The following is a 23,862-nucleotide window of genomic DNA, read 5'->3' as shown; positions in this document are numbered from 1 at the left end:
TAAATGGTGCTGTAAAATCCATGGCAGGATGGGTGTGTATGTTTTAGGGTTTTTATTAGTATTACTTTCTGGTGTGGATGTGTTTGGGTTTTATTAGTAGTATTTCTTTCTATTGCTGCTGCAGTTGTTGACCTCAGTCTGACTGGAGATCTCCCTTATTATGCCACCATTAGCATAGTGCAGAACAAACCAAGAGTCTGCTCCAAAAGCTGGCAACCAGGGAACAGTCACACTTCAAAACTAAAAGGCCAGGGAAATGTAATGAGCAAAAGACATTTAGATAAGAGTGGTGTCATTTCTTTTCCTTTGCACCCATCTGTGGAGTTTGGTGCATCTGAGAACACAGATGATACCATAAAGAACACAACTTCCATGTAAAGTGGCTCTGCTCATGTTGTGTTGAAGGTGCTCAAGTTTTCCAGTGCTTTAACTGGGATCCTCACCAGAGCCACCACCTGAGAGCAAGGACTTTGATGTGCTCAGTTCTGCTGTGTCACACAGCTGCTGAGTGCTTGGGACTGTTTGTTGTTGGTTTTGTTGTTTTTTTTTTAAACCCACAACCTGTCATTTCTCATCAATTCACCCCATAGACACTGGTGTGTGTATCACTTTATATTTATTTGCATTTATTTAATTATATACACAAATACTTACTCTTCAATGCCAGCCCTCACAAATGATGCAGTTGCTCTGAGACACACTTGAGGAGACAGAGAGATAAGGCTGAACAGACCAAAGAAATCATAAATGTCTCAAGAGAATAAATACATACAGTTTGGCTTACTCTTCATTTACATCAATGTTCCAGGCACCTAGGGAGAAATGATCTTATTTTAGAAATTACTTGGAAGTGGCAAGAACAAAGGAATCAGTGGGAGAGAAAGCTTTGAGCAGGGCTGGTGCCAGTGAGGAGGGGCAGGGTTGGGGATGCAGACGAGGCTGTTCCAGGTGACTGCTCCCTTTTCCTTGTTTTTCTTACCCAAGAGGGATATCTGTGAGGAATGGAGAGGACCCTGAATGATTGCAATTAATCTTGAAAGTTCCCTGGGGCTCTTTAGTGTCACGGATTAAAAGAAGGGCTTTGGTTGTAGAAAATAATGTGCCTTGGCCTTTTGGTATTGAGAGATCAAGCAAGTTGTGAGTTACTTCAGGGTGCCAGCCTGAAATAGCTGCCTTAGGCTTGCTTTCAACTGGGAAAATATTAATTATGATTTTGAATTACTTCTTTCTGAGGCTGCAGTTGCCATGCAGTTCTCATTTGGGAGGTGACTATCCAAGTGCAAGAGTGATGCAGGAGAGCAGGAGTGAAGCAGTGGTGGCAGGCAAGGCACCAGCATCCTTTTCTGTAACCTCTGGACTGGCTCAGCTGACTCCCTGTGACTGAAAGGGCAACTGCAGCTTTCTCCTAACACAGGCAAACAAATCCTATTTAAAGTGAAAGGACAAACAGCCATCTTTTTCACCAGAGCCCAGGGAAGTGCCCAACTTAACTGTTAAAATCTGCAAGTGTTTGGCACTGGAATTGTCCAGCTGAGTTGTAGGATGCAGGATAGGAACCTCATTTGGGCAGGTTACTAAAGTAGGATAATGAGTAGGATTTTCCAGGCAGTTCATGGGAGCTAAGCAACCCACTCCTGTTGGTTCTAAGGGAAATTTGGGAACCCAATAACCTGAGGACATCAGCTGAGAGTGCTGTTCCTCCAGAGTTACCATCAAGCAGAGCCCAGGTCTTGTGAGAGAGGCAGAAGAAATCAACAGAACTGCTCCCTCACTAAATGTTTGGTCCAGATATGGTTGGAATCTTACCCCTGGTTTTGGGGAGTTCATAAAAAGGTTCCCTCTAGCTGTGCTTTTAGTAAAGAACTGGGTCCCCATGTCCTTGGAGGACTGAGCTGTTGCAGGCAGTTGTCTCTGCTGGATCCCAATAAATGTTGTATTGATCTTATAATCCTCATGTGGGATGTAAAAGGTACTTAACAGCTGGAGCCTCATGTGTGTGATTGCTCCCTTGCTCTGTGGTGTGCCAGAAGAGTTGAAGGTCAGATTTTTTCTGTAGTCTCCCTTGGTTCCAAATCTTGCTCTGCAGTTCCTTGTAATCACCCAAAGCACCAAGGAGATGTCAGTGTTTAAAGTGGAAGGGAGCATGAGTGTGTGTGTGGTTGTTTTTCACATCTCTTTAAATATTGATAACTTTTAGTATGGTGAAAAGGCTTAAGATTGACTTACAAAGAAGTTATGCAAATGCAGTTTTAGGGGAGCAGCTGTAATTTGCAGAAGGTTTCATTACCTGCCAAGCACTGAGATCAATTACTATAAATCAGTGCTGCCTATTCATTCACAAATAAAAATGGGCCTTGCTGCAGTATTTCATTAGATGAGACAGTTTTTATGCCTTGATAACTCTTAACTTTTCCAGGACCTTTGTGATAACCTGCAGAGCTTTAATACTTCCTTTTTAACAACTTGGAGGTTAATGCCATGCTTTGTTCTTGAGGTAATCAGTGAGAAATGTACCCTGCTCAGTGCATTACACCCAAATACCCCTGGTACTTCCCTGTTTTTGGAAGGCCCCACAATGCAGACGTGGTAGGTGAAGCACAGAGCAGTTAAGAAAAATCCCCCAAGTCCCAGCACTCGTGTTGAGCATCAGCTAAAGATCTTCTTGGCCACAACGGGATGAGGTTCAACACGGCCAAGTGCCGGGTCCTGCACTTTGGCCACAACAACCCCATGGGGAGCTCCAGGCTGAGCACAGAGTGGCAGAAAGGGAGCTGGGAGTCTGGATTGCCAGGAAGCTGAAGAGGAGCCAGCAGTGTGCCCAGGTAGCCAAGAAGGCCAATGGCATCCTGGGCTGGCTCAGGAACAGCGTGGCCAGCAGGTCCAGGGAAGGGATTCTGCCCCTGTGCTCAGCCCTGGGGAGGCCACAGCTTGAGTCCTGTGTCCAGTTCTGGGCCCCTCAGCTCAGGAAGGAAATTGAGGTCCTGGAACAGGTCCAAAGGAGGGCAACAAGGCTGGTGAAGGGACTCGAGCACAGGCCCTATGAAGAGAGGCTGATAGAGCTGGGGGTGTTGAGGCTGGAGAAGAGGAGGCTCAGGGGAGACCTCATCGCTCTCTACAACTCCCTGAAAGGAGGTTGTAGCCAGGTGGGAGTTGGTCTCTTTTCCCAGACGACTTTCAACAAGACAAGAGGACACAGTCTTAAGTTGTGCCAGGGGAGATTTAGGCTGGATATCAGAAAGAATTTTTTTACGGAGAGGGTGATCAGGCAATGGAATGGACTGCCTGGTGAGGTGGTGGATTCTCCATCCCTGGAGACATTTAAAAAGAGCCTGGATGTGGCACTCAGTGCCATGGGCTGGCAACCGCACCGGTGGGTCAAGGGTTGGACTTGATGAGCTCTGAGGTCCCTTCCAACCCAGCTAATTCTATGATTCTATGATTCTCCCCCCTCCTCCTCTGCCCTAATGCCTAGACAGCATTTCAACCCCAGAAAAGCCAAGTGGAGGTGTCCCACAACAGAATGGGAAATACTTCATTCTTCTCATGCTCCAGTTGTTTGTATTATTCATTCTGGTGAAAGCTTTGATGGATGCCCTTTAAAATGAAAGAACTGTAAGAAGTGCTCCTGAGTCTCTGCCTGGGCATCCATCTGTGCACACACATGCATGAGCCCATCCTCCCTCCTCAGGCTTTACACTATCCCTGCACATCATCAGCACTCTTCCTCCACTCACTTAGTACAGTCAGTTTTCTCTTTTGAGGCTGTGTCTGGGTACATTTTCTTTATTTATTTGCTTCTTAGCAGAGCAGTGCTTTCCTCTTCCAGCCCTGCCTTGCTTCTAGCCCTGGCTGTGATGAGAACTGAGCATCTCCTGCAAGCTTTGCTGCCTCTACCTGTGCTGGGGCTGTTGCTGCTCTGAGCACACCCTGTCCTGCCTGCTCTGGAGCTCCTGGCTCTCCTGTTACCTTCCTGCTTTATTAAATTCTTCCTCATCTCCCCTGTGCAACCATCCATCAGGTCTAGGGATTAGAACCTGTCTGTCTCTGCTTGTCACCTGGCAACATCAACGTGTGAGGATGGGGGTTTTTTTGAGTTCCAGAGATCAGCTCTCCTCCCCCAGAACCTTTGGATGAGCTAAAAGCTTCTCCCTGTACTACCCAGTGGCCTCTCCTGACCTCCTGGGGACACTCCAAGCATTGTCAGGACAATATTCCAGGGTCTGGCAACTCAGCATTGTGTGAGGGGGGGATCCCAATCACTGATCTGTGAGCTGAGGGTCCCACAGAGGCTCTCACCATCTGTCCATCTCAGTTATGCAAAGGGCCCTTGGCAAACCCCTTGCCCAAGCCCTGGGTCACTTTGCTGTGACAGCATCACAAGCATCACAAAGGTCTGAGCAGGCATCTTCTCTTTCAGCAGCCTCCTTTCCAAAACCAGGTCTGAGTGTGAGTGACCTTTTAATTAATGGCAAGCAAATCTGAGCTGTTCTCTTCTGTTTTGATGGGGATTTCTGCTCCTCCTCTGCTATTATGACTTGGCAAAATGTTAAGAAGAAGCCCATCACTTGTCAGCCTGCACTTTTTTCCCTGCCCCAACTTTCCTATGTGAGGAGGTTGATAAACTAGATCTAATGAGCTACTTAAATAGCAAGAATGCTAATGACCTTTCTTTAGCAAGCAATTAACAGAACAGTGTTAATTATCACTGGTGCAGAGTGTCAGGGAAGGCAGATCAGCATTTGATTAGGGGCAACTCAAGGAAAATTATAGTAAATGCAGCAATTATGATACTTCTTTAATGAAAGTTAGACTTGGAGGTGTACATTTCACAGCTTTCTTGTCCCACTTTGAGCCTTTTTGTTGATTTGGTTTCCAAGGTGTTTACCCATCCAAGTAAATATATTTATATGTATAGAAAGCAGTTCAATATGTAAAGACTTATAATCTGCCTGAGGAAGGGGAAATCAATGTATTATGGTTTCAAATTTGTATTTTATGGTTTAAATTGCTCTGGCTGCTCCAGAGCAGATCTGGGGATGTGTTTACTCTGGAGTAACAAGTTTTTCCCCTTCAGTTTGCCTGATCAAACCAGGCCTGGTGGGCTCAGATCCTGCCTTGGGAGCAGGGCAGGGGAATAGGGTGGCTCGTGTGGCTTTTGTCCCTGCCTGATTTCTGCAGCCCTTCCTCAACCATGGCCCAGGATGTGCTGGTTGCTGCTGACCCAGTTTTGTCCCTTCTGCCAGAGCAGGGGGTCAGCTGGCCCTGGAATGTCCTGCAACAACCACGTGCAAAATATTCTCCTTTCATCACTGTTTTATTGGCTGGCAGGACTTAGTCTATTGCTGTCATGGGATTAAGGATGGAACAGAGGGCTCTGGCACCTTGTCTTCTGCAGCATGTTACATGTTGTAGTATTTATAGTGTATATGAGTGTGTATTGGCAGCATCTTCCATCACCTGATGGGGACAGCAGATGAAATGTGATTTTTAAATTATTTTTTTTTCCCCACCCATTATTTATAGTTCCTTGTTTCTTGACCAGGTGCCAGCTGCTTGACTGGTGTAGCCCTGATCACTCCTCCTGGAGAGATCTTCCCCCCCTTCTTGCTGGTGTCTGCCCCAGATTGTGAGGAGTAAAATGGAATTTGTCCTGCAGTCCAACATGGGGGGGTCAGGGAAATCCTGCAAGGAAGGGAGCCCCCCAGCCCCTCATCCTCATTATCTGTTTCTTTAAGCAGTAACTTCAAGTTGAGGATTTCTCTGGTCATGGCTGAGTAATTAAAACCCTTTTTTCTTAGTGCAAGGAAAAGCCAAATCTTTGACGTGGCTGTCAGCTGCAAAAAAAAAAAAAAAAAGAAAAGAAAAAAAAAAGGGAAAAAAAAAAAAAAAGAAGAAAAAAAAGAAAAGTGGGAAAAAAAAGTGGGAGAATTAAGCACCTGGAGACCAATCCACATAGGATTTATCTCCTCATTGCACTGAGCTAACAAGCTTCCCACTTCTGATGACTCAGCAACAGGGAGGTTTTAAATCTGCCCTAAAAACCCAACTGACTTCCCATATACAAAATGCTCTTCACCAGGAGTTCACAGCCCATTCTGTTTCTTTTCCAGAGCTGCTCTGTACCTGTCATGTCCCCTGACTTTGATTGGAGGCACAGGTTCTCAGAATTGCTGATAAATGGATATTTAAAGTCTGTGAAAGTATCTCATTAAAGACAGCCCAGAAATCCCAACCTGGCTGTTGTTTCATTCAGATATTTTGAGCTCTCCCACCTTCTCTGTCACTTCTAAAACTCTCAGTAACTCAGTGGCTCCTTCCTGAGATGCCCAGGACCACTCCCAGTATGGCCACAGAGTTTTCATGGTGCTGAGCTGCCTGATTTCTGCAACATGGGGGAATGAACTCCTCCTCCTGGGACGTACTGCCAGGGAGGGGACCTGTGCTGGAAGAAGAGACAAATGTCCTCAAGTCCTCCTGGGGACAGGGATGCTGCCAGAGGGTGAGCTTTGCCACTGGGGTGTCATTATTTCTACATGCCAGTGGGCATTTAAATTCCTTTATCCTGTCACATGCTCCATGGTCCTCAGTTCCAGCTTCCCTGTGGCATCTCCTGCTGGGACAGGAGAGCATCCAGTGGTAACTTTGATAACCCATGGGCAGGCCTGGAGAGAAGGGGAGTGAAGTGACATGAAGAAAACACTTTCAACCTTCTCCTCTTAACTGGGACAAGCATTTTCTGGAAGGAAATGTTGCTTTAACTCCATCAGACAAAGTCCATTTGCTGGGATTGCAAGTGTGGAACCCTTGATTTTAAATTCCTGCTTTTTAAAGGCTTTTTAAATTCCTGCAGCCTTTCCAAAGAAGCACCAGGTATTTAATGCAGCTGGACATGAGCATTCCCAGGGGAGGCAGAGCAGGGATCCTGCTGCAGGTATTGCTGGGGAAAAGTCAGGGACCATGGGAATCGTGCAGGATATTGAGATTGTCACCAGCCAAGTATTAAATTTGTTTGCAATCTTAAAAGGAAACAATTTCAATTAACAGGATGCTTGGCTTTTTTTCCCCCAGCATCCAAATGTGCCAGTGTTAAAACTGAAACAACTTTTAGGATGTAATTGCTTTTACCTTTCTCTGGCTTTCAGAATGAGTATCATGAATAATTGGCTTTGCTTCCTCTTTTTATAATGTGTTTCTCATGCCATTTAGCACAGTATAAATGTGTGCTCCCCCACAGGTCCAGCAAATTGTTTACTTTTACTTTATAATTTCCTTATTTTTCTTCTTATTTTCCTTTTTTTCCCTTCATTTGCATCTATATTACTTTTTTTCTTTTTTTTTCAAAAAAGCAAAGAACTCCTTTGCAAGCTTCTGAATTAAGGGTGGTTAACCCAAACAATTGTGATGATACTGTGGGGTTACAGGAGAGAGGAGCCAGGGAGAACCTGGCTTGTCTCACATTGGCAACAGTGAAAATCAGGTATTTTGTTCCTGATACTGCAGTGGAAACACCCTCTGATGTTGCAAGATTCCTGCTCAAGAGGCAAAGTCAGAGATGTAGAAAAATCCTGCAGTAGCAGAGGAATTGAGATGTACAGCTCAGCAATCAGTAGATGAAATTATGATTTCAAAGATGTTGCTCTCCTTAGACTGTGTAATTAGTAAATCCATTTAATTTAACTGTTTATGCTGCTCAGGAGGGACAGGAGCACAGAAGCCTCTCCCCAGGGCTCCAACCCACTTGAGCCTTTATTACCTCAATAACCCTTCCAAAAACCACAGCACAGGCTTCCCAGGAAAGGTGCTGAAGTTTCTCTTTTTCCTTCAATGTTTTCTGCACTCAGCTTGAGACACGATCAGAGATTTTGGGGGCTGTTCTCCAGCAAAAGGACATTTTCTCCAGCTGGGCTCCATCCCTTTGGCTGCCCCAGCCTGAACACCATCCCTGTTCTGCTGTACACAGTGCCACCAGCTGAAGTTTATTTAGCCAAGTCCTTCCTCTTGATCCAAGATCTGTGTCACACACAGAGGGATTGAAGTTGTGAACTCTCAGAGTTAGGGTGTTATCAAAGACTTCTGATTAGACTGCAGAGCAGCAGCAGGAATCCCATATTGATTTTTCCACCCCCATGCTCTGGGTAAATGTTTTGAAATTTCTTGCCACCTACCAATTGGCAGAACAAAGAAAGGAATCCCACACACAGCTCTGTGCTGAAGAGCTGGCACTGGCTGTCTCAGCAACCCCCACTTTTTGTTACTCAAAACAGAAGACACCAAATATGGTGCTAGGTTGGGTCCTGCCAAGTCACAGTCAGCTCAGGATGCTCTCCTGAAGCCAAAAAATTGGCAAAAACAGAGCAGCCCATTTGGAAAACTGTGTGTTGTGCTTGGAGCCCAAGTCTGTAATTATGCCCTGTGTCCTTTTGAACAGAAATGCCAAAGTTCCAATCTTAGCAGGTGGCTTGGAACTGAGTGGAACAAACCAACAGGGTATAAAGACTGTAAATTAAGAGCAAAAACATATATGAGGGCCCTGATAATGTTCTAGAGTCAAGAGATGAAGATATGGGATTCTGTGAACCCTAGATGAGAAAGCTCAGCTGGATGGGTGGGAAGAATTAAGCCTTGGATGGGAGGAAACACTGCTTTTTCTGGAAGGGAGGAAACACTGCTTTTTCTAGAATATGCACTTAAACTATAGGTTGGGTTAGAAATGAAGAAAGTAGGAGATTCAATATTAACTTGATTTGTTGGTATCAAAGGTCAACGTGATGCCTTAGAAAGGAAGGTGTGGGGCAGGCTGCATTGGGAGCTTTATTTGTTGGAGGCTTTGCATTTTCAAAGCTGTTTTTAGCTCAGAACATCACGTCATCCCTAAAAGAAAGCAATCAGGAGTGCATGCCTGGCTTTTTCATCCTCTGCTGCTGATTTATCATATCAATTTGTGGAGTGATTTATTGTGTGGTCCTTTTGGAGGATAATTGTATCCATTCCCCCAAATGAAAAGTGGTTTAGAATTTCACAAATTTCTGTTTTAGAGGAGCCTTAGTTCTGGCTGTTACACACAAAGAGGCTGATTTAATGCCAAATTTTGGTTCATCATGAAGAGTAAGGGAAATGGTAGGAATTAAGGTGTCTGGATACAAAAAGGAATAAATTACCAACTGATGTCCCTGCACGTGCAGTTCTGCTGACTTCCTGCAAGTGTGGAGTTTTTTAACATTCAGATCATCATGTTATATTTTCATGTCCCTCAGATCTTACTTGCCTTCAGTCTAAGGACTTTTTAGCCATTGTTTCTCACAAGACTTGTTCAAAACCATCCTGGTTTTCCTTGTGTGTGTTACACACTGTGAATAAAGTTCTCTTTGAGAGCACAGGGGACACTTCCTTAGCTTGATCCCAAGCACCCAAATTTTCATCTTCTCCTTTCTAGGGCAAGGAAAGAAACAGAGAAGTCTGGCTAAAAGCTTTTAGATCTTTCTGTAGATGGGTTCTTCTGGTATTTAGTAATTTTTTTCTACTTGAGGACCCTCCCTGCTGACAGTCAGTCCCCTGCTCATCTGTGTGCAGATGGTTTCACCTCCAGCATCATGCTGGGGGCTCCTCCTTTCCTTAACTCCAGCAGGAGCCAGGCTGAGCTGGAAGATGAATATGAATGCACTGAGACCATCAGTGCCCCAGAGTCCTCATGCTGAAGGTCACTCTACTACCTGCTTCTTTGTGTCCCCATGACAGTCATCTTCCTGTCCCCTCCTGGCTTCTGCTGGAGCATCTCCTCCTGCACCTTTACCTGATGCAAGTTGGTCATTCCTCCTGCACATTTGGGACATTTCCTCACTTGATTTTCAAGTGTCTCTGGATTTAAGCCTTTGGATGTGTGATTTTGCTGGGAGTTTGTGCCTGGTGCCACCTCCTTCATCAGCAGTGCTGTAGCAGTTCAGAAGTTGCTGCAGAAGCTTTGGCTATTTCTGGAAGTGATTGGTGTGTGCATGCAGCACTAGGATTGTGTGCTGCAAATTCCCTGCAGTCTTTTGGTACAAGGTAGTCTTTCTGACTCCAAAAAAAAAGAGGTCACAGCTAAAACCAGAGCTGGACATTTAAATACCCAATGCCTTGAGACTGCTGCTCTGTTGGATTTCTGGAGAGTCAAGTTGTTTGCTGGATGGTGAACATGAAAATGGGATTGGTTGGGCTCCAGTCATTAATGTTACTGAGCTGCAGCAAAAGCTTTTCATAATGAACTAAATACTGCCCTTGTGTGGCACTGCTCCTTTGTGGGAGTGCAAACTTGTGTTCACCTTCATCTGAGGATGTTTTTAGCTGTGGGAAGGTGCAGGTTGCTTCAGCCTAAGAACTCAGTGGTGTGGGGAGGAGAGCAGGAGGCCTGTGCCTGACACAGGGAGAAAACCATGTTTCTGAGAATCAGATGGGATCTTTGGCTTTCTGTGCTGTGAAGAACATTTCCCCCTTGCCACTGAATGCATAGAAATGGGATTTAATACCTCCTTTTGCTGAAAGGTAAGTAAGGTGGAGGAGGAAACAGGACTTGGAGATGGATCTCTCCATCACCCAGCAAGCAGCACAGCCCTGGGGGGTGCAGCCAGGTTAGACACCCCCACACTCAGTCACTGAAGCAGCCAGGGAGATGAACAGGGCTGTGGAAAGAGTAAGAGAGAGAGGGAGAGGAAGAGGAAAAGGGAGAGGAAAAGGAAGAGGAAAGGGGAGAGGGGGAGGGAGAGGGAGAGGAGAACCCTGCTCACAGCACCAGTTGCCCAGGCTCCAGCATGGCACACATGCAGAGCACATTCAGCCTTTACTGAACTCACTGTTCCACCTTCAGCCTGGTGCAGATGTTCAGTGAGAAGTCACTCAGGCAGTCATGATCCCTTCACCATTTTTGTGTCTCTTTTTCATCTAAGTGACTCATTTTTTCCCCCCCCCCCCCCCTTCTCTCCTAGATCTCAGACCTGATCCGACAAAGCACAAAGGAGTCCCCGGTCTGGGAGTTCCTCAGCTTGGGGTATGCACTCATGCTCTGCCCCTTTGTGGTTGTCCTAGGAGGGATGTTTTTCCTGGCCACAGCCCTCTTCTTCCTCAGTGACCGAGCCAAAGCTGAACAACAGTGAGTAACCTGGCAATTGCAAACGGGGAGGTACCACAGCTTGTTTTCTCTCTCTTGAACGTTTTTTTGCTTGTACTCTTGCCCTGGTCCTTCAGGTAAAGGATGTTGGGTTGTGTGGTAAGAACCCCTCAGCTCAGCAGAGTGCATGAAGCTGCACGAGGCAGAGGGGCTTGGGTCGTGCTGGCTGGGGATCCTTTCCATGCTTCTGCTCAGGGGGTTCTCAGCTGTTGGCCGGATGGCCTGGAGGGGAGCAGAGTGTTGGGGATCACAGGCCCCTTTTTGACCCTCGTGTCAGCATGCCACAGCCCCCCCAGGCCTTCTGTGGTGAGGAGGGGCTGCTGTGTGCCAGAACCAGTGGACTGCTAGGTGAAGAGCAAGAGAGACTTCCCAGTGCTTGGTGGTGAACCTGGAGCTCACAGTCCCATCTCGGCCCCTTGGGCCCTGCTCACTGCCTCCACCACACAGGAACATCAGGCAAAGAGGAGAAAAGGCATGGACATGGGGAACATCCCTGCTCAAGGCCTGCTGTGTTAGAGATAGTCTTTCCCAGTCCCTTATTGCAGTTTATAAAAAAAAAGCTACTGTTTTTCAGTAAAGAAACCGATTCGGACCACCTCACGGTTGGCAACTACAGTAATTCAGAAGATGCTTCTACATGACAAAAAACTTCTGGGGTTAGTTTCTTTCTCCTCATTGTCAAAAAATAAGAGTATCTGTGTATAATGTCATGCTGAATATGTGGGCAGGTGACTGGTGTGACTGTAGGTTGTCTTTCCCTCTCTCTCCCTGGGAGGAGAAGGAGGAGGAGGAGGTCTGATTCTTGGGGTTTGTGTTGGGTCAAGATAATTGAGCCAGGCAGGCTGGTGGGACACCAGCTCCACCAGAATGGCAGCACCTCACTGCTCAAAGGTTTGTGTTGGTTTAATGATATGGTTGGAGATCTGTGGAGGGAAAAAACATGATGCAGACATCTTAGCAGTCCCTGGAGCTCTGCAGGAAAAAAAAAATAGGATACCTTGCCACACCTTCAAGAGAAAAGGGCCCTGGCACATCACCATCAGGAGAAAGGACACAGGTAGAAGGAAAGCAAAGTGTTTGGAGGTTGACTTTAGTGTATGAATGATCAGATGGATAAAAAGAGATTTGGAAGCTGTGCCACAGATGGTGCTGTGGCCCTGCAAGAACAGTTCCACCTTCCTTTTCCTAACACACACAAAAAACCAGGAAAAGGAAAGGTTTTCTGCCTCCTTAGGTATACACATTCCCCCTATAATGAAATGTTTAAACATGTAAAGAGGTGAAGTCTTGCATAGCTGAACTTCAGTGTGGCTTTGGAGATGTGACATGACTGATGGGTGCTTGGTTTGTTATCTGCCTATAAAGGCTTTAAATTGCAATAGGTAAAACTGGAGGTGTTAGGAAGAACTTTCTAAGAGGAAAAAAAAGAGGTAAATGCTACAAGGGATTATTTAGAGGAGGTATGAAAGCTGTCCTGTGTTTCTGACAGCCTCCCTGGCTCTGTCTTGAGGCAGGGAGATGAGAACTGCTCCCCAGCTGCCTTCCAGCCCTCTTTCTGTGATTGTGCACATGAACTGCACATCCATGCCTATGGAGGATCAGGGGCACAGCAAATGGACCTGTTTCTAGGTGCTTCTGATGGCTTTTTTGCAAGGATCCAAAATTCCTGTTGAGTTGTAAGGTGGTGATCCAGTGACACCCCCTCAGTGGCCCTCGTGTGAGCTCAGGGCCCCAGCCTGTTCCTAGGAAAAACTCTGTGTTGAGAGGGAGAGGGAATTTTGGTGGAGATGTGTCCCTTGGCAGCTGGTGTCTTGCCAGCATCTCAGGAGGTGAAGGAGGGTTTCAGTCTTCAGGTACTGATGAATTCTGGGCCACTCCCATCTTAAGCAGCATCTCGAAGCCCACCTGGACTTTTCCTCTGGGCACTTTGGGACCAACCCAGTGCCAGGGGCTCTCTCAGGAGGCACTGCAGGGCTGGCTTCTCCAGTGCCTCAAACCAGCAGCAGTGTCCCTGTGGGAGGCAGGTTACATCCCTCAGCTCTGCTTTCTCCTGCCTGCAAGTGTTTTATTTCTCTGTGTCACTGTTTAGCCTGACTGGATTTGGTTCCACTCATTTTGGTTGCATCCCAGCTTCCCACCCAGTGACCACTCCACTTCTTGAAGAAACATCTTTAAGGGCCACACCTTTTGTTGCTCTCTCTCTTTCAGCATCCTTTCCCTTCCTGCACTGTTTGGTTCACATTTTTTAATGAATTTTCTTTTACTCAGCTCCTGATCCTTCCCGTTGCAAGCAGGCTCAGCTACAGAGGGAGCCCAGTGATCAGAAACCAGGGGTAACAAAACCATTGCTTAGGAATGATTCCTACTGCAGTTTCTGGGAGGTTCCCTGCTCCCATGTTAAAAATACTCTGGCATCCTACAGTCAGATTCCTGGAGAGTGCAGCTTCTTGCAGGTTTCACTGAGCAGCAGGACAGGCTCTTTAGTAAGGTTGGGACTGGGGAGCAAGGCTCCTCTCCTCACCCTTCATCTGCCCAACACACCCACTGGGTCCAGTCTGCTGGTGGCTTCAGTGGTCTCCTTGGCAGGATTTATGGGGGAGGATTTGTTTGGTGTTAAAGACAAGGGAGCATTTTGCTATTTGCAGCTCCAAACTCCAAATCCAAGGCCCAGCTCCCCCTTCCCCTCCAGCCCATCTGCGCTTGGCACCGAGCACCTTTGGCAAAGATCCCCCTCTGCCTGGCCAGTCCTCCCTCCTCTCCCTACCTGCTGGCTGCAGGAGAATTCCTTCTTCAAGTTGCCCCTCTGCAGTCAGTCCTGCTGCTCAGGCACCAGGACTTGGGAATGTGCTTTGCCAAAAGAAATCAATTATCCTGCAGGAATTGCCAGTGCTGGTGTCACACAACAGAGATGAAACCCCTGGGGTCAGGGCACAGGGGGCAGATGTCACAAACATCTCTGGTGAGCTCCTGTGCAAGCAAAGAAGTGGTGACACTGCTGGAAATTCAGCTTTCCCTCCTTTCATTTCCACGTTTTTCTGAAAAGTAGTTTCAGGTTTTGTTGCTGGGTTTGGGTTTTTGTTTTTTTTTTTTTTTGAGTTTGTTTGTTCCTGGCTTTGTGCCCTGGTCTCTGGGTGTTTGCCTAAAGATAATTTCTTCTTCCAGGCAGAGTATCAGGATCTCAACTGCTCTTTCCTGTAAAGCTTCCTCCAGGTTCCACCACGCTTCCTTTCAATAACAGAATTTCCAGGCTTTCAGTGCCTCGTGACTTTTTTGCACTACTTTTATCATTGCCACAATTCCTGGCATATTTTGTAGATGGTTGGGGTTTTTTTTTAGCACAGGAATTCCAGTCAGTAAGGCTGATGCTCCTCTCACAGATACACTAGTGAGAAAAATTTCTTTATGCAGCAATTCCCTTTTTAACAAAAAAATCACAATTCTTTTATAAGTATTTTCATACAGCTTCAGAAGACTCAACAGCTGAAAGAGGCTTTTAGTAAATTTAGGACTAGCACAGCAACACAGTACATCACTCCATAATAGAATCCAGTCTTTTTTTGGTGCAATTTTTATAACACAGACTTAATCCCACCCTGCCAAAGTGATAATAGAAAATGGTTAAGAATGGTTTCTGTAAGAGCTCTTATGCACTGGTATTAATAAATACTTCAGCTCTTTTTTAAACCACTCCAGTTCCTGCTGCAATTTCACTTGAGTAGATTGTTCCTTTCCTCTTCTCTAGTACTGCAGGGGAAGGTCAAACCCATCCTGGTTTATTTCCAAACACAACTGCACTCTGTACTGCATTTCTCTTACCTGCTGAACAAAAATTTGTGAGGCTCTGTCCTGGGAGATCCTCTGGAAGATGCCAGGTACAGTCTTGCCATGGCACAGCCCTACAGCAATGGACCAGAAATCCCAGGGCCTCACTTTTATCCCCTTTGCTGATCCCTTGGCAGATCCCAGCTCTCAGAGTTCAGGAGGACTTCAGGTGCTTCACTCCTTGGATGGAGAAGCTCAGCACTGCTGGGAATTGCATCTGTGATCTCTCTGTGTCCTCTTCCTCTCTCAGATTGCAGAGAACTTGGAAAAAAAACCAAAGCTTCACCCCAGAGAGCTGCAGCAGAAACTCCTGCACTGGCAGTCAGGAGAAGTGATGGCTTCCCCAGTGATTGGGCAGAATGTGCTCTTTTTATTATGAAAAGGGGGGAAAAGAAGTCCCAAACTGTGAAAACTTTCAGGTGCCAGGGCATATAAATCACTGTAATGTCAGTAGTGTGTAACCTGGCTGGTTCTTGGGCATCAGTGTGGGAAGCATCTGGAGCTTTGCTGAGCCAGGACCTGCAGGACCAGTGCTGGTTCTGCACTCCTGTTTCCAGTAATGGCCACTCCCAACTGAAGGAAAACCCAAACTCACCCAGATTTTTCCTAAGAAACATCACCAAACGATTTATTTTTTAAATTTTTTTAATTTAATCCCTGATTCTCTACCTGGAAGCACGAGATTTTCTGTTTTTTTTTCCCCCTCTGTCCTTTCAGGACTACAGACAGATGCTATGGATGGGTATCTAAGATTTAGAATTTTTCAGCCCCTCTCTGCATCCTCTGTGATATATGCTGAGCATTTTCACCACAGAGAACAGCAATGCAGATCAGGCAGCAGGATGCAACTGCAGTGTGTATCCCTGGTGCAGACACAAACAGGAATAAAGAGCTGCACTGATGCCAGAACAAAAGAATTTCAGGATTTAACTTTGGAGAGAGTATAAATGGTTCCCCCCAGTTTTTTACCTTACAAGAATCAAGTTACTTAAACAGCTCTAGTAGGTTTTTCTTCTCCTAAAGTGAAATATTTATTAAGAGAAAAAAAAAAAAAAAAAAAAGAATTCCTCTGAACACCTTTGATCAAGTGTGGAAATTCTTGCTGAGTAGCAGTGCTGATCAACATTTCATTTTGAAAGCAGTGGTTACAAAAACTAGAAAGAAAATACTCACTGCAGCCTTGCTAGTGCAAGCCCTGACAAGAACAATCCCTACTCCATGCACCTTTTCTGCTGTCTTAAGCCTGACACAGCTGCAAATTAGATTCCAGGGAAAAAATGAGAATAATCCCTTTTCAGACTCTGTCTTCTCCCTCCCATCTGCTTATTTTTAGCCTTTTCTAGCAGCAGATAAAAAGTGATCTCCCAGTTCTCCTATTGCAGCCATCTCAAAGTCTCTGCCCTTATTTTTCCTTTGCAGATTCCATTATGTGGGACAGGGGAAGGGCTCACAGATGGGTCAGCCCTCTTTTTTTTTGTTTTGTTTTCCTTTTTTTTTTTTTTTTTTTTTTCTGTGGCAGCAGATAGAGCCTGAAAGGAGCCACCAAGTGAGATCTTGCTGGCAGCAAAGCACAGCATCCCCTCCATGGATGTGTCACAGGTACCAAGCTGGACTCATTCACACCAGGTTCTGTTTTTTTTGCAGCCCTGAGCAAGTTCCTTCTCTGCAATTTGTTAAGGTGCACTGAGAGGGTTTCTTTCAAGAGCCTGGACACCTGGTGTAGAGAGGTGACTCAGTGCTGTGCTGAAGCAGAGCTTGAATTTGAGGATTTTGGGGCCAGGAAGTGGATTTTACCAACTCCAGGGATGCAGGAGAACAGTTCACTCGCTGCTGATCTGCAGCTGCTGAGTGGGAATAATGTGATTGCTTTGTTTGTTTGTTTTTTTTTTTTATTTTACAAAATAAGAACATTAATTAAACAACTCCTACAGTGATATAAACTCACAATGCTTGTTTAGCCCAGATAAAGATGACCTTGGACTTTCAAGGAATGTGAATTTACAGCAAAACCCCCAGATTAGGATGCAGGATTCTGATGATAGACAAAGGAGTGTCCTGGTTATCTGAGAGTGGCAGGATACAATGCACAGACTGGTGATGGAATGAGATCAGATCATTGCTTGGTTTATATGGAATATGTAGGGAAGAGGTGGTGGAAATGTAAGTAGTTTTATTATTGCTGGAAAAAGGCTGTTTGAAGAATTTTATTTTTTTTTTTTTCACTCCTGTTTATAAGCCACGTTTATAACTTCACAAATGGAGCCAGCAAATGTAAGAACCTAATGGCTTGAGACTGTCTGAATTTAAAATCCTGGTTTCCTTCTCCAGTTGGGAGCTGCTGGTTTCCTGCAGATGGAAAACCTGGTCTGGTATGGAAAAAAACCCTGATTTGTTTTGCTGCCGTGGTCTCACCTGTGGATTTCCTGCTGCTGGGGTAGGGAGATGCCAAGGGTCAGTTTGGTTGCTCACAGACATTTTGAGCTCAGTTGTGGTCCTGACACAAAGTGCTCATGGCATCCTAAATATGCTGTTGGAGTTAATTGCTGGCAGCAGGGGCTTTGCTTAATTCAGGCAGAAGGAGGGAGGCAGCTGGTGCTGGCAAAGCTCTTGGAACCTGCAAGGTGGGGAAGGGGCTGCAGGCAGAACCTCCTGGTTCTCCACCCCATCATCTCCTCTGGCCCAGAGAAAGGGAAACATTAGAGTAGGGAAAGGGATTTAGGCTCTCCTAGGTACTTCAGGGCTGTTCTACAGCAAGAAGGGAATTTCTGCCTGAAATTATAAGAAGGCAAAGGGAACTTGTCCAAAAGAGCACCAGATCAGCACTACTGTCCTGGCTCCTGACTTTTTGTTGTGACCTTCAAGAAATCAGATGCTGCTCCCAAAATGCTCAGCAGAAGTAAAACAGGACTGAAAGCACTTGCCCCTAAGGCCCAAGGGATTCAATCTGGCCATCTCCACTGTCATTGCAAAGGACACTTCTTGGACTTTTATCACACAGGAGGAGATTTTTAAACTCGTGCTAAGACAGTTCCATCACTCAGGCTGCCCTGGCTCAGAGAGAACTGCTCAGGGCCCATGCAGGTGACTGGAACACTGAACAGAAGGCAGCTTTCCAAGCCAGAAACCCTTCCTGACACAAGGATATAGAACAAATGATGAAAAATTCAGCCCTGCCAGTCCTTCTTCCTCAAATCCTGTTCTGCTCACAGAGCATATTATGCAGGTATTGGCTTTGATCAACATTAGGTGATCATTACACCTGGAGACATCTGCAAGGCAGATTTCCAGCAAGCTGTGACTGTGGGTGTGTTGGAGGCATTTCCTGGTGGTCAGCCTGAATGGCAGCTTTTAGTGAAGCAAAACTGTTGGGAGTATGACTTTTGGTGGTTTAACAAGGAGTCTCTGAGGTGTTCTGGCTTGGGCATCCCAAAAGTTGCTGCCAGACCACTGGGAGATGCCAGGCAGGACCTGCCCAGAGTTCCAGGGGAGCAGAACAGAGGGCTGGTTCCTCAGAGCTGGTAGCTTAGAGGCTTTTATCCTGAGGCAGGGATTTTGGAGGGTAAGGAGTATGTTTCTGATTGAATGGCATCAGGAAGTTCTACAGGGTTTTCTGTTCAGATTTCATTAGATCATACCTGCTTTTTTGGTCATGTTTTATCCCCTTTGCCATTCAATCATGCCAAGGAAGAAGCAGGACCCTCCTCTTCCTCTTTCCTCCATTATTTCAGGGGACGCAAGAGGATGATGTTACCCACATCTTCTGTGATGCTGAAAATCCCACCCCCTGAATTCTCAGCCCATCAATATCTGACAGAGTTATAGATACAGACTCAGGCACAGAATTTTGAAGGCTTCAGAGACCCACAGCTCTAGGCATGAGGAAGAAATCCTCTCCTGTGAGGTGGTGAGACCCTGGCCCAGGTTGCCCAAGGAAATTTTGGCTGCCCCCTCCCTGGAAGAGTTGGGGACCAGGTTGATGGGGCTTGGTGGGAGGTGTCCCTGCCCATGCAGGGGGCTGGATCTGGATATCTTGAAGGTTCCTTCCTACCATTCTGTTCCTTCCAATCATTCTTCCATCCATTCTGTGATTCTGTGACCTTCAGTAACATCAGAAGCCTCTGTTAACACCACCACAGAGCAGTGAGGCAGCTTGGGCTCTGCATTTTGTTTCCATCCAAGTCCTTGGTACCTCCTTGGTGTTGTTAACTGCTTGTCTCCTGATCTGTTCTGCTGCAGCTGCCTGGAAAAATACATGGAAAGGTTATTGATTTTTTTATTTTTTTTTTTCTTTCTGGCTGTTTTCTCCTCTGTTGAGATCTGTGAAAGAGGAAAAACAGAAGCTGACCTGTGTTTCTTCCTTTGGTGACAAACATGCTCAGCACCCAGATTAAATGAGAGCCTGGGAAATCCTGAGCTAAGAGGCTGCACTTGAAAGGAGGGGAAAAAATGGATTTGCTGTACATGATTACCACACTCCATTTGCTCAACCCCCTGAATGCAGGCAGAAAAGGGGGACTGAAGCCAGTTAATTTCTTTAGTGCAGCTGGTGGAGCACCTGTCACCACCAGCATGGAGCTCCCATCAGGATGTCTCCACCAGAGCTGCAGATTCAGTCTCCTCTTTCTGGCTGCAGAGGGAAGGGCAGCCCCAGGCCATGGCTCCCAGGAGGCTGCCCACAGCCCAGTCCTGCTTCAGCCCTGATCTGGAATGCCTCAGGTTTACACCAGCCCCAGGTTTCCCCTCTGGGTGGCAATGAGGGAGCAGGAGCAGCCAGCAGAGCCACGTGAAGCCCTGGCTCCCTGCTCCAATGCAAGCTACTCCTGTGCCCCGTTCCTTGTGCCATGTTGTCAGTGTTCTACTTGCTGTCCTTTTCCTTTAGCAGCCTGCCCTCAGCTCATCACACAGAGCCTGTTGCTGGGAGGATGGATGAACTTGTCAGGATGCATCAGGAAGCTCAGTGCCTTGCCTATTTTAAGCTGTGCCAGCCCTGTCCCTGTGCCACTCACTGGGCCCTTTCTAGGTTGATGTATTATTATTGCTCCCCTGCCCAGCATCTTCCCTTTCACTCACTGTTTGCAGCTGCAGCCCAACAAGAGCCTTTCCAACCCCAGCTCTGAGTTTCTGGGTTATTAATCCTGTCCCAAAGCTACCCACTTCCCAACCAAAAGAACCTGAGTTCAGTTAGAACAGGACACACTCCCTGGAAGCAATCCTTGATTTCTTCCACCTTCTTCCACTGCTCAGGTGAGAGGTTGTACCCAGGTCTGATGTTCTGCAGCTGCTTTTTTAGGGAGCTGGAGGCACAAGTGCACCAAGCAGTTTGCTCAGCATCCTGGCAGGATGTTGGGGAGGAGGAATCAAAGTGTCACATACATGAATATCAAATGTGGTATCAGTGCTCCCTCTCCCAGTATTCCCAGAGCTGGTGGCTGAGGCTCTGCTGGAGCTGTTCCCTTAGGTTCACTGCAGCCCCAGACCCCCTCCCAGGCTCCCCCCCTCTCCCTGGGCTCTCAGTTGGCCACTTTTAATCTTTCTGAAGATGGATCTGAGATCTTTAATTACACAAGGTCAGTGTCTGCACTGTGTGGGTCCAAAGCACAGAGCTCTGTCACCAGATTTTTGTCCCCTGCACTTCCCCCCCCCCAGCAACCACAGTCAGGTACTGGAGGATGGCAATGGGCAATGTGTTTATATTCTGTACTGCTTGATTTAAAAACTCTGTCTAATGAAGGGCATGGAAGGCACACTCTGAACTGGAACCTCCAGCCCTGCTGGCTTTGCTTTTTGGAAAGTGTCTGGAAAGCAGGTGCTGTTTGCTGGGACCAGTATGGCACAGTCCAGTAGCAGTCAGGGGCTTGGCACTACTCTGCAGTAGGTTTAATACAGCTGGGTTGGGCTTTTGCAGTGAGCAAAAGAAGGGAGAGAAAACCAGCCATGGATTCTTTGATTTGTTTCAGGGGCAGAAATCTTTGCCTGAACTCAGTGCCCATGTGCGTGGCCCTCTTGGCATCCTGTGGTACCAGCTCAGTGCCTTTGATGGAGTTTGACTCAAAAGTCCTCAAGGGAAATGTGACAAAAGCCCAGTTAAACAAACTCTGAATCCCTATGCAGCGAAATCCCAGGGTGTGAAATCCCAGGTTGTGGTTTTTAGGCATTTCTTGGCCCTGTTGTTCCAGCTGCTGGCAGCTTTCTGTCCTCCTGAGGCTGCTGCTGCTCATGAGGGTGCTGGCCCTGTGCTGTCAGTGATGGGCAACACTGCTCTGCAAAATTGTGCCCATTTCCCTCCTTTGTTTACTAAATTGTTCATGTGTTTTGGCAACTGGGTTCAGCCAACAGAGGTTTACTGCCCAGAAACCTCTGGGAAAGGTCAGACAGGGAGGAATCTGCTGGAGGGTGCCCTCAGTGGTGGTTGTGCTGGGATCTCTGCCTCAAGCACTGCTTCAAAATGGGGGTTTTGGAGTGGATTGCACAGAATTCCCTCCAGTGAGATGAAGGAAGGAGACAGATCAGATCCCTCATCACAAGCAGGGATTGCTCCTAATGCCACTGATCTCTGTCCCTCCATCCCCAAAGCTCTTGTCTGCTGAGCCACCTCTTGCTAGGCAAAAAAAAAAGAGTTATTTGCAGGCTTAGAATGACCCCACTGCTGCATTTTATTGTTGGTTGTAAAAGTTAAGTGATGTTAAGTACAGCAAGCTGTAAAAATTAGAACATTATTTATTTCCTAATATGCTTCTCTGTTACAAAGCCTGACATGTTTAAATAGCAAGCAAAGAGGGCTTTTTGGAAAGCTGCAGGGTCCTGAAACCCATTTGTTGTTTTAGTTATGTGTGAAACTTAACATTAAATGTGTTGGCAGCATCTGCAAAAGCTTTCTGTTAAGTACAGGCTTTCCCTGGGAGTCTCGTGCATGGTGGTGCTGCACAAGGGTCTTCTTCTTGTCCTGGTACTTACTGGAGTTTGGGCTCCTGAAAAGATAAATCCATGGAGCTCAGCCCTTCAGGGGCTGCATTGTTGGAGAAGCTGTGGGACAGACATCTCCCTGCTTCCCCCTCAGGTTGTTGGGGCAGATGGAGCTGCAGGCAAGAAGGGAGATCTGGGTTTTCTTCTGGCAGAGGGTGAACAGAGCATTTCTGGGTTGGATGTGGGGCAGCAAAAACTCTTTTAGAAGCCTCATAAGGCTCAGGTTGTGCTGGGAACTGTGCAGCAGTGCTGGCTGCACTGAAACCTTCAGTATCTGCTGGCTTGGACTGAAAGCATCCTGAGAATAATCTCTGTACAGCTCCTGAAATGGAGCAGAGCTGACCTGTAAAAGATCCTGACCACTCATCTGTTATCTGAAATTTGTCTTCTCTTTCTGATGTAGCTCCCTAACCAGCTGAGGTGCTGTGGAATTAGAGCCATTTTACACAGCATAAAGACTGAGCAGCTCTGGAGCATGGAGCTTAATATTAAGCAGTCTTAAAAATACTTCAGAATTTTAGGTGCTGTCACACTACATGGAAACGGGTTGATAGGATCTAGGAGAAATATTTTGGTTTGACAGAAGAGGAAATGATGGGGTCAGAAGGAGTCAGCCACATTTTTATCTGCTGGAGGAGCCCATAAAAACAACCAAAAAAAGTTGCACAGCTTCTGTTCTTGAAAGGCAATTTGGGCAAATTTCCTCCCATGCAGGAAACAACAATCCTGGTTCCCACCCTGCGCCCTTCGAGGAATGAAAACATTCACAATCTTGAGAAAATTCCTGGGAAACAGAACCATTTAGGGACTCATGTTTAGTCAGCAGTTATCAGCAAATGGGAAGAGACAAAGACAATCTGTTCAGTGTGGGGTTATCATTAGTGGAAAGGGACTTAAACAGGGATTTAGATGCTCTTGAGCCACGTTGGCTTAAGACTTTGTACCACATTTCACCACCTAAGAGAATCTGAAATTTATGAGTAATGTAGTTTTTACAAAAAGTAAAATTTTTGCTTAAAAAAAAAACCCCAAACAATTTTAAAATTTACAGCTGACCTGCTGCCACCTGGAAGCTGAGCCTCATGGAAACCAGAACCTTGAAGGCAATGCTCACTGTCCCCAACCCTTGTCCTTCAGAGAGAACTCTCTGCCAAAATTTGGGAGGCCATTTCAATTCCTTCTTCTGCTCCCTACGTGATCCCCAGAAGTCACTTCTCTCCCCAGCAGGTTCTCAAGTCATGTGTGGTCTGATTCCCCATGAAATCATCTAAATGCAGTTCAGGATGAGCCCCTCTAGGCCTCTGTTCCCATCTGTGCAGCAGAGGTAAAGCAGAAATTGAGAGAAATGTTTTGAAATGCAAAGAACAAGTCACTCCCATGAGCTGGGGACAAGACAAGGGCTTTGGTGGGAGGGATTCCTTTTATCCCATAGGGGGCTGAACTACAAGGAATTTCAGAAGGCAAGTTGGGTGTTTAGGGTTCATCTGTCAGCACTGCAGGTGAGTTCTCTGTGCTCATGAGACAGTAATGGCAAAATTCACTTTTTCTGGATATATTCTGTATCTTGTAAAAATGCTGACTGGATGACGTGGTAAGGGACAGGGCTTTTCAGAGTTTTAGTTTTCTGTGATAGCTTCACACTGTACCATGGTTTACTTTCTGCTGCTAAAGCTGAGGGCAGCACTGCAAGGTGATGGCTTTTCTCCCTCTGATGCACTCTGACACTTCAAGCTCAGTTACAGCATCAGAATAAGGGAACACCCCATGCAGGAGGGTTACCAAGGATAATGCTCTCCAGAGGAACCTGGGGCAGCCCCTGCATCAAAAATATTTCCATTTACAGCCTGGAAAGGCACAGGGGCTTCTATGCATCTTGGAGACAAAGTTTCTGTGAGGCTGGGGTGAAGTTAAGAGCTGGGTTTGTTTATCCTGGAACA

The 23,862-nt window shown here is 46.4% G+C and overlaps 1 protein-coding gene across 4 annotated transcripts in view; it reads left to right on the top strand.

The window, feature by feature from the left end:
* The window catches only part of SPNS2 (SPNS lysolipid transporter 2, sphingosine-1-phosphate), a 139,653-nt gene that overhangs the window by 108,964 nt on the left and 6,827 nt on the right, over positions 1-23,862 (top strand). For 2 of the 4 annotated variants that reach the window (XR_011730042.1, XR_011730043.1), the window contains 2 exons: positions 10,959-11,122; positions 11,715-11,796. Coding sequence is in view for 2 of the 4 variants with exons in the window: in XM_071764819.1 (XP_071620920.1) it covers positions 10,959-11,122 (164 nt within the window). In the remaining 2 variants the exon portion in view is untranslated. The remainder of the gene's footprint in view (positions 1-10,958; positions 11,123-11,714; positions 11,797-23,862) is intronic. The other 2 variants (XM_071764819.1, XM_071764818.1) reach the window with 1 other exon arrangement.

This window comes from Heliangelus exortis, chromosome 21 (genome assembly GCF_036169615.1).
Source record: "Heliangelus exortis chromosome 21, bHelExo1.hap1, whole genome shotgun sequence".
In the NCBI taxonomy this organism is placed as follows: Eukaryota; Metazoa; Chordata; class Aves; order Apodiformes; family Trochilidae; genus Heliangelus; species Heliangelus exortis.
The sequence above is the reverse complement of the archived record's forward strand: the minus strand, read 5'-3'. Positions and strand labels throughout refer to the sequence as shown.